The 9861-nt window shown below is 40.0% G+C and overlaps 3 protein-coding genes across 3 annotated transcripts in view; all 3 read right to left on the reverse strand.

The window, feature by feature from the left end:
* CBG20488 overlaps positions 1-1008 on the reverse strand; it is a gene marked incomplete at both ends in the record, with an annotated part of 1902 nt that extends 894 nt beyond the window's left edge. Inside the window, one exon of the mRNA XM_002646558.1 lies at positions 812-1008. Within this exon, the coding sequence (XP_002646604.1) occupies positions 812-1008 (197 nt within the window). The remainder of the gene's footprint in view (positions 1-811) is intronic.
* Positions 1009-1225: 217 nt separating this feature from the next.
* On the reverse strand, positions 1226-2877 carry CBG20487 (the record flags this gene model as incomplete). Its single annotated transcript, XM_002646556.2, has 6 exons — positions 1226-1496; positions 1546-1737; positions 2238-2372; positions 2423-2548; positions 2596-2802; positions 2843-2877. The coding sequence occupies 6 exons, from the start codon at positions 2875-2877 to the stop codon at positions 1226-1228; spliced, it is 966 nt and encodes a 321-aa protein (XP_002646602.2).
* Positions 2878-3232: 355 nt separating this feature from the next.
* Positions 3233-8525, reverse strand: Cbr-him-1 (the record flags this gene model as incomplete). The annotated part of the gene is made up of 9 exons (XM_045236668.1): positions 3233-3478; positions 3960-4283; positions 4915-5121; positions 5197-5372; positions 5411-5723; positions 5781-6062; positions 6111-6680; positions 6729-8219; positions 8265-8525. The coding sequence occupies 9 exons, from the start codon at positions 8523-8525 to the stop codon at positions 3233-3235; spliced, it is 3870 nt and encodes a 1289-aa protein (XP_045097060.1).
* Between the last annotated feature and the right edge of the window lie 1336 nt (positions 8526-9861).

A 9861-nucleotide genomic window follows, 5' to 3' on the forward strand; every position in this document is an offset into this window, starting at 1 on the left:
CAAAGTCTCATTGACTACAAAGTATCATTGACTACAAAGTTTTATTGACTACTTTTTGTATCATTGACTACAGCACTTGGGTTCAAGCCAATGGGTCAGAAATCGCGCCCCAGTAAACGTGAGATTTTAGAAAAAATCCGCTGCCGAATTATGTGGCTGAGGGAGGGCGATGCAGCTTAAGCCTATAATTAAAACAAAAAAACTTAAAATTTTGAAAAAAAAAATTCAACGAGAACTGTGGAAATTTCTTTGATTTTCGCGAGTTTCAGTTCTTTTTTGACTGTAATTTTTGGTTTATTTTTGTTTAAATAATAGGCTTAAACTAAAACGCCTTGTTTCGATTTTAAACTGAGAAAGCGATTATTGGTACTAAAATTAAAGGCTCAGAATTTCAGAGAGAAAGGATCATTAGCTTAAGCACATGTAGTCAATGATACAAATGATACAAAAAGTAGTCAATGAAACTTTGCAGTCAATGATACATATAGTCAATGATAATTTGCCTAATTTCAATGTGTGGTGCGGTTGAGAATTCGAGTGTGGGCGGAGCTTACGCCAGGTATCGAAATTCTTAAAGGCGCATGTTTATTTTCGTAATTATTTGCTGTCTTATTTTTTCGATTTTTGGGCAATTTTCAAATGGTCTTATGCGATTTTTGTGACTTTTCGAATTTTTTGAAGAAAATTAAAAATCGAAAAAAATCTTAAGGAGTTCGACCTAAGCTCCGCTCAGACCCGAATTTTCGACGGCATAACGGATTAATTTCAGACCAGATTGATATTCAGTGAACAATTGTTTTCTTAAACTAACATATAATTCTGACGAGTCTTTTCTTTTTGAGCGAGAAGCACAGCCATCGGTCCGAGAAGCGAACCGATGAACGCTCCGGCTTGCATGCTTCTGACGGTGACGTGGATTGTATACTCATAAACTGGACGAGGAATCTCTGGGTCCACTTTCTCTTGCACAACGCCAGCGGTGTCTTTGAAAATGTTGTTAGAGGTCATCTGAAACCGGAAGCTCCAATCAGGTTCAAAAAATGCGAATTAGAATAAAAAGGCTTAAAACCATCTGAAGTAAATTAGTGTCAACAAGATCAGTTTTATTTGAGAAAAGTTCATAACCAACAACTAGACAAGTTACTACGAGCATGCAGAGAAGACGAATTTATTCAAACAAAAAAAGAAAAAAACTACAAAAACAGATATTATGTACAGAGACGAGCTACCAACGGCATCCGCTCATCAGTTTGCTGATCAGAAGAGACAAATCGAGTCCGACGACGAGTCCTGTGGATCCGGAGCTCAGAAGACCGACGGCGGCGGAGAAAACGGCGGTACGGTCTTGTCGAAGAGCGTCTTGGTTGAATCTCAGGCGATAGCACTTATCATACAACGAGATTGTGTTCATTTCGCGAACGCTCAAATAGGTCAGCACTGGTCCCATGATAGCACCGAGAACAGCTCCGTTCTGGCCGCCCGACACGAAGGAGTCGCTGGAAAATTAGAATTTTTTTGAAATTTTTCAAACTACAGTATACTTACATATAATTCTGCTTATTGTTTGCCTTTTGAGACACTAGAAGAGAGATTGGTCCCAAAATTGAGCCAATCAACGCTCCCGTCTGCATACTTCGGATGGTGACGTGGATTCCGAACTCTAGTTTTGGATTCGGCACCTGGAGCATCTCGAACTCGCTCTGACGGACGCCGGCGAAATTTTTGAACCAGTTGGCGCTCATCTGAATTTTTTAAATAGTTTTTTCTCAAATTTTCGCAATTTCAGAATTTTCCGAATTTCGGAATTTTTTTCCGAAAAACTCTGGAGCATTTTCAAACTTGAAGCAGAAATCCGACTTCACAAAATCAGAAAAAAAAAACGTTTAGAAAACGGAAAATTTTGAATTTCATTCCGCTCGAGATCCGCAAGAAAACCTATAATATACCGTAGTCCAGCGGAAGATCGGATTTTGAAAAGTTCTGCAGAAATTCCAAGGTCTTGAAACCATTTTTTCCTACAGAGAAGCCAATTAAAAATTAATAAAAAATATTTATTTTCTCGGCATGTAATCACCGTATTAGTATTCTCTGAGAATCCCGTTTTTTATTCTGTAATTCCGGTAAAGCGAAAGCTTGAGCTGTTAAAAAAGAAGTTAAAAAAACATAATACAAAGACAAAAGGATGCACGACTAGAATAATACATGATATCATTGTTTCGTTCCTGATTGTGTTCTACCAATTCCTAGTAACTACTGCAAATAGAAGAGACAAGTCGAGGCCGACGACGAGACCGATTTGACCATTCGACATGTAGCCAACGGCAGCGGAGGCGATGGCGATGTGGTCTTGCCAGAGTTGTGATTGATCGAATCTTGAAAAAATTGAGGATTTCAAAAGGGATACTGCTCTTGCTCCACTCACTTGCTCTTCACCAAATTTTGAAATTTCCTCACACGATTCATGTTCTTACACGTCGCCAGCGATATCACTGGACCCAGTGCAGCCCCGACCATCGCTCCGTGCAATCCTCCCATTCTGAAGGCGTCGCTAAAATTAAAATATTCTGAATTCTACGTCTTCTAGAGCCTTCTTACACCAAGTCTTTTTTATCTGTTCGATGCATGAGAAGTGCTGACACTGGACCTAGTACGGATCCGACCACTGCTGCAGTTTGGATACTCCGAATCGTCATATGGATACAAAACTGAGTTCCCGGTCTCGGAACCCAGTCATAGTAGTCGTCGATGGGTCGGCGCGTCTTTTTACGCACAAAGTCTCGCATCTTCTCGAAATAACTTGACCTGGAATTTTTTTTGATTTTTGGAAAATCAAAAATCTCACCTCGCATCCTCGTTCCCGCCGCTACTGACTCCCATTTATGGTAGAAACCTCAAGCTGGAAAATTTGATATTGGGAAGAAAATAACCGAATGGAAGAACAAAAAAGAAATCGAAGAAGGTTATCAACCTAGTTTCCAGTATAAAAAAAATCAGCTCAAAATTGCAATTTATTCCATACGTTTTTGATTTCTTGGGGGATTCAGAATATTAACAGCATATATTGGGAGTGACTTTAAAAGTGTAAAGGTAAGATTAAATTTTGATGAGACCATTGAAAATGCTGGAACTGTGACTGAGAAGAAAGAATCGGGAGAGATAATAATATTGGGAAGATCCATTGTGGGGAGTTATGAGTATGGATTAAAATTTTACAGATCAATAGTCGCATAGCTTAATGACCAGCCACAGAAGCCGACGAAGAGCTTGGTGTGGATGGAGGTGGATTATCAGTCATCTCGTTGATTCCGATTTGCTTGAATCGAGTCAGATCGAACGTGAGGACGCCGGAAGTGGTACAGGCGGCCGGGTATGGGAAGATCCCGATGAGAGAGTCGGCCTTGTTGTAGAATTCTTCTTTCAAGGAGATCACAATGATTTGCATATGATCACGAGCATATTCGCAGATGTAGGAAGCCACCTGGAAATGGGGAATTGGAGAATGATGGATTTTTTTAAAGATTTTAAAAATTAAAAACACTGTCGAAGAAGGATTTTGCCATGCGCCTTTGAAAATACAGTACCCTTTCAGTTTTATTGTTTTTTTTTTGAAATTTTGATTTTCAATTGCGAAAATTTCTTCGAAACCCTTCCGAAAAAACGAACTTGCGGGAAGTATTGGAATTAAAAAATATGCCAATTTGAACACTCAAATGATCTCTCTTCTTCGGATTTTACGAAAAAGTTGTCCACTATAAAATCATAGCTCTGTTTTGTTTAGTATACTCTGACAAATCCAAAAATTTTGGACTACTTTTTTAGGGTTGCAACTTTTTACTGCAAAAAACCAAAAATTTTGATGCAAAATGTGAATCGCAGAATGTGAAAGTTTCAATTTTCCAAAAAGATGGAAAAATAAGATTATCGTCTCCGAACTCCGTAAACTATGTCTATTCTCTCACCTTTCCAATGTTGGTATTATCCAACGCAGCGTCGATCTCGTCCAACACAAAAAACGGCGCCGGATTACGTCCGTGCACAGCAAAGAGCAGTGCGAGTGCGGCAATAGTCTTCTCTCCTCCCGATAAGTTATCCATCGGACGGAATCGCTTTCCAGGTGCAACACAATTGTATTGGATACCGTCTAGATAGGGCTCTTCCATGTTTTCAGCACCGAGGAATGCCTGAGCCGAGGTGTTACGAGACAGATGCTTGTAGATGTCATCGATGTTGTTGGAGACAGGTTCGAAGAAGTCTTGGAAGCGACGGTAACGCTCGGTTTTGACCTGAAAAGTGGGATTATATGCTGAGATATTGAGAATCAATTGAAAGGTGATAGTCATCACTGATAGGTGAGGGCACAGTGTTTTTTTTCCAGCTAGGTATGCAAATGCACTTTAATGAGAGGTGACGTGGCAAAATTTTAGGCCCGTGAAAAATTAATTTTGAGGTGGAAAATCCCCCTAAAAATTTTGAGAAAATTGAATTTTCAAATGCCTAAAACTTAACCACGTCTTTTTCTCATTAAAGCGCAACAAAATACCTCACTGAAAAAAACCCTGTGTGAGGGAAGGGGAGGAGAGACAGGGCAAGAGAAAATGGGATGATTCTAGTTGTCACGTTGTTGTTGTAAATGTCTCTGCATCTCTTTCTCTCTCTCTCCCTCGGTTGTTTTCAAATAATGAAAAAGAACTTGAGGAAAGGGCAAATATTGATCTAGTTTTTGAAACTTGAAGGTGAAAAAAAAATCAAAAAATTCCTTGAATGTTTTTTTCTGATTTTTTCAGGGATTTTGAGATATTTTGAGAGACAAATTGCGAAAAAACTTCAAAATCATGAAAAAAATTCAGGTACAAAATTCCACCGTACACCACCTACAGTAAATATATAATAGGTACAGTAAGAGAAAAAACATACTCTTTCGAATTTCTGTCGAATCGCCTTGGCTTTCCTTCTCGCTGCTTCCAATTGATCCGACGACTCTGCTTCTCGCTCTCTGACCTCTGCCATCCGCTGGTTGGCTCTCAAATTCGGCGCATTCATCTTTGACACATTCTTCTGCAACTCTTCGATTTCCACATTGAGTCGATTCGTCGCTTGTCGAACGCCATCGTCATCATCGATCTGGAATGCAAATTGTGAATTCAAATTGTGGGAAAATGGAAAATATAGGGGGTGGAAGGCAGCAATGCACAATACCTCTTTGTAGTCATGTGGCAACGAGTCATAGTTGATTTTGATGTGCTGCTCTCGTTGAATCTGCTCATCGGACACACTTGGTCTATCAGCAGCACCGTCAGTTTGAGAATCAGAATCAGACATATCATCTGGAGCTTTTGGAACAAAAATAGAAACGATTCTATTCGGAATCTCCACTTACCACCATCGTCCTCATACTCGACATCAGCCATACTTCCAGATTTCAAAGGCAACGCCAGCTGTCCCAGTTTGACAGAATGAAGCAGCGAGTGCCTCTCATATTGCTTCTTCTTCATTAGACTTTCCACGGCTACCAACGTCTTCTCAGCCTTTGTATACTCTTTCAGCGATGACTGTGATGCCTTTTTAGCTTCATTCCATTCTGCCTCGAGCTTCGCGGCCAACGCTTTTTTCTCCTCTAATACCGCCTTCACTTCCTCGGTCGCTGCGATGTGTTGCTCCTCGGCGTTTTTGGCGGCTTTCTCCTTTGATTTCATTTCCTTATATGTTGCATCAATTTTAGCGACCTGTAATAACGCAAACGATAAGAAAACTCTCTATTCAAAATCACTGAAAAACCACACCTTCTTCTTTTCATCGGCAACTTTTTTGTTGCCATCTTGTTCGGTCAGGAAGTCAATTTCATAGTTCAACTTCTCGAGCTCGTCGTCAAATGATCGAATCTTATCTCGAATCTCCTGCTGGATACGCAATTCGCGGTTCTCGTAGTCTCGAATGGATTCAATACCAAGGCGTTGGCAAAAACCGGCAAATTTCTCATCAGCCACTTTGTTACTCGCAGTTTCCAAATTTTGAACAACCGCTTGGCTTTCCTGGACCTTTTCTTGCCAGCGCTCGATTTTCGGCTAGAATAATGAATAATAAATGAAGATAAATATTAATAATAAACGTACCGGAATCTGTTCCTCTTCAGCATTCAACCCTTCCAACTCATTCTGAAGTCTCATCAGATGATTCTGCTGAAGAGACTTCAACTCATTCTTCCACATAATCAATCTTTGTTCGATGCTAGCAATCTTTCCTCTTTCAGCTTCAACTTCAATTTCACGACGGCGATGCTTCTGGAGATCGGCGATCTTTTCGTTCAAATTGTCGCGTTTCTCGCGGAGCTGCTTGACCACTTTCTCATCCCACTTCTTGGCTTTTTGACGAAGATCCGCAGATCCTCCGGATAGAACACCAGACTGTTGGAAGAGGGTTCCGTCCATGGAAACGGCCTTGTAACGATCCTTCAGCTCAGTTCCACCATATGCCAGTGCTTTGGCATCATCCTGATTTTCACAAACCAACGAGTTTCCACAAACGAATTGCAGTGCTTTTCGAGCGTTTTGATTTTGGACATTGATCACATCGAAGACGAGTTTCACACCGACTGGACGACGAATTTCGCGAAGCTTCTCGTTGATTGGGTTGACGACAAGAGCGTCATTGGGAAGGAAGGTTTCTGTGGCAAAACGATTCGTCTGGAAAATGACAACGCGAATTGAAGTATATCAAAAATTAAAACTCACCTTCAAGAACTCAATAGCTTTATGAGCAGTCTCCTCGGTATCACAGACAATACTGTTCATATGCTTTTGAAGAATCTTGGTAGTTGCAATATTGAATCTTTTATGCGATGGCTGACACAAATCGACGAGTCTTCCATACACAGCTTCTGGAAACGCCGACTTCAAACTTGTTATCGCTTCCACACGTCGTTGATTTCTCTCTCCTTCTGCAGAGTCACCGGATGCATCTGAGAGTTGACGGTTAACAGCAATCAATTCCTTGCTGAGATCTCCCATAGCCGATTTGTCAATGACCACCGAGTCCTCCAACTTCTTCAGAGCCTTCACCAAAGCTTTATGCTCTTCTTCGGTCTCCGCGATTTTCGTGCTGAGTGCCGCGATTTGTCTCTCGAGTCTCTGGACATCTGCTTCCTTCTGTCTAACTCTTTCCTGCATTTCCTTCTGCTTCCGAAGTTCGTGGTTCAAGCAACTTTTGTGTCCTTCCAACACTTGTACAGCAGTCAAAAGATTTCTTTGAATCAGCGCCGACTCTTGATCAGCAAGATTTCTGAGCTCTTGATATTCGTTACGCTGCTCTTCGGATAAATTCAAGTCTCCTCCGTCCATCATTCCCTGAACTTCAGCTTCATAAGCAACTTTTTGTCCTTCCATATCAGCCTTCCTCTTTTTGAGATCTGCCAACTGAGCTGCACTATTTTCAGCCAATGCCTCTGCGGCAGACAATGCTTTATTCGCGGACTCCAACTTTTTGAATTCATGAGCCACTGCCACCTTCAAAGAGAGCCTTTCCTGCTGCTTTTGTGCTAGAGCTGACTCTTGACTATCCAGCTTTCGATTGAGTTTTTGAACTTCTCTCTGCACTTTCTTGTGTTCGGTATGAACTGCTTGAATCTTCAACTCTTCTGCAGTCTTTGTGGTTTCCAATGCGGCAATGATCTTTTTCTGCTCGTTGATCTTCTCTTTAGACTCGTCGATCAATCGCTCACAATGGAATAGTTGATGAAGATAGAGCATAGTTGATTTGGCAGCCAACTCATTCTTCATCGTTTGATACTTTTCAGCCTCATCCTTCTCCATCTTGGCTTCTCTCTTCTCCTGAGCAATTCCTCTACGTTTGTTCATATTGTGTTGAGTATCATCTTCGGCCTTCGTCATTTCATTCTTCAACTTTTCATACTCGTTCTGGAATTCGTAGGAGCGAGAGAGCTCCTCGAAAAGTTGAGTTCGCTCTTTTGGATTCTTCATAGCGATGCTCTCAATGGCTCCTTGATAAACTAGGAAATTTCTGGCTTTGATGAAAATCTGGATACTCTCCATCTCAGCAGCATACGCTTCTTTGGTAACTAGCTGTCCGTCGAGGTAGTTTTCAGAAGTTCCGTTATTAACACCTCTGGCAAAAGCTTTTATCGTTCCGTCCGCATATTTGTAATTCATTGTAACGCGGCATTTCTTTCCAACTGGTCTGTTAATCGGAGCTCCATGAATGAGATCCTGAACAAAAATCTATATTAATCTTTCAAAAATCAGATTTCTTACAGTATATTTCTTGACACGCAAACTGGTTGGCCGTTCTCCGAGAACAAAGGAAATTGCATCCATCAAATTCGATTTTCCAGATCCATTCGGTCCAATAATAGCAGTAAATCTGCTGAATGGGCCGATAATATGCTTTCCTTTGTAAGATTTGAAATTCTCGATTTCCAAAGTGTGAAGATGGCCTTTTCCGGGTAAACTGTCTACGGTAGAGGTGAGACCATTACTGGTAGTTCCGGTACCGCCGGAGCTACCTCCACGCATTCTAGGTGCTGAAAACTGGGCTTGAGCATGAAAAATAAAGACTGAACATTAAAAAAAATAGATATCATGGTGACAAAACCACTGTTTTCCAGAAAATAAAGAATAAATTATATGAAATGTACAAGAACTTTATGAAAAATCGACAGTTTTGAGACCGGTATTGAGAAATAGTTGTCATAATGCATTTTCCCGATTGCTTGGTGATCCTTGTGTTGAGCCATCGACGCGTCGAAGGAAATTAACAAGGTTGATTGGAGAAACGCCCATCGCAAGTAACTGGAATGATATATTTTACAGCTTATACCAGATGTTCGTAATTTTCAGTTTCTTTTGTTTTTTGCAAAGATTTTTGGAATTTTCGAATAAATTTGAATTAGTTTGTGAATTATTCGATAAGAGGAAAACCTCACTTTTTCCACTGCCACTATTTGATCAATTGTCAAAAAAACATTGAGAAACTTTGCCACTTCCATTGCTTCTGCAATTTTTCGAAGTAAAAATTTGAATTCAGTTTAAAAACAAAGCTAAACCAACTTACGTTGTGTATCCTTCTTCAGCTCGCTCATCCTCGCCGAATTTTGAGTTTTCGAAGCGATGAGTGTGTTTCTAAAACAATCAAAACGATTTTAATTGATTTTATATAAGAAACTATGTGGAAATATCAATTTTAAGCTTGAAATCAACCATTATTGAGAAGCCGACACCAAGAAAATTTCAAAATTAAAACTCGCTGAACAACGCGCGCATGTTATAGCGGAGCGTCGTTGTTTTCTTCTATTAGTGGGAAGCAGACATGAGCGGAATAAAATTTTTGAAAATCCGGAAGAAGGAATAAGGAATAAGGAACAAAAATTGAAAATCAGGAACAAGGAATAAGGAATAAGGAATAAAAATTAAAAAATCCGAAAAAAGGAATAAGAAATAAAGAATAGAAAAAACACCCGGAATAAGGAAGAAGGAATAAGGAATACGGAACAAAATTTCGAAAAAAGCCGAATGTGTTTTGAAATTTTTTGACAAAACGTATAAAAGAGGAATTTAGGCTTCATTAACGACTTTTTAAGTGGTAGTTTAGGTTTAGAAAGCGTTTTTTCTAATTTTAAATTTCAAATTTTTAATTGTTCGAATTACCCGGAAGAATAAGAAAAAATCAGGAATAAGGAATAAAAATTGAAAAACCCGGAAGAAGGAATAAGGAATAAGGAATAGAAAAAACACCCGGAATAAGGAAGAAGGAATAAGGAATTAGGAATTCCACTCATGTCTGGTGGGAAGAGACCCCGGAAATTCCGGGGAAAAAAAACTCCGGAGAAAAGTGGGCGGAGTCGGGGGCGGA

This window comes from Caenorhabditis briggsae (assembly GCF_000004555.2).
Source record: "Caenorhabditis briggsae complete genome, chrI, whole genome shotgun sequence".
NCBI lineage: Eukaryota > Metazoa > Nematoda > Chromadorea > Rhabditida > Rhabditidae > Caenorhabditis > Caenorhabditis briggsae.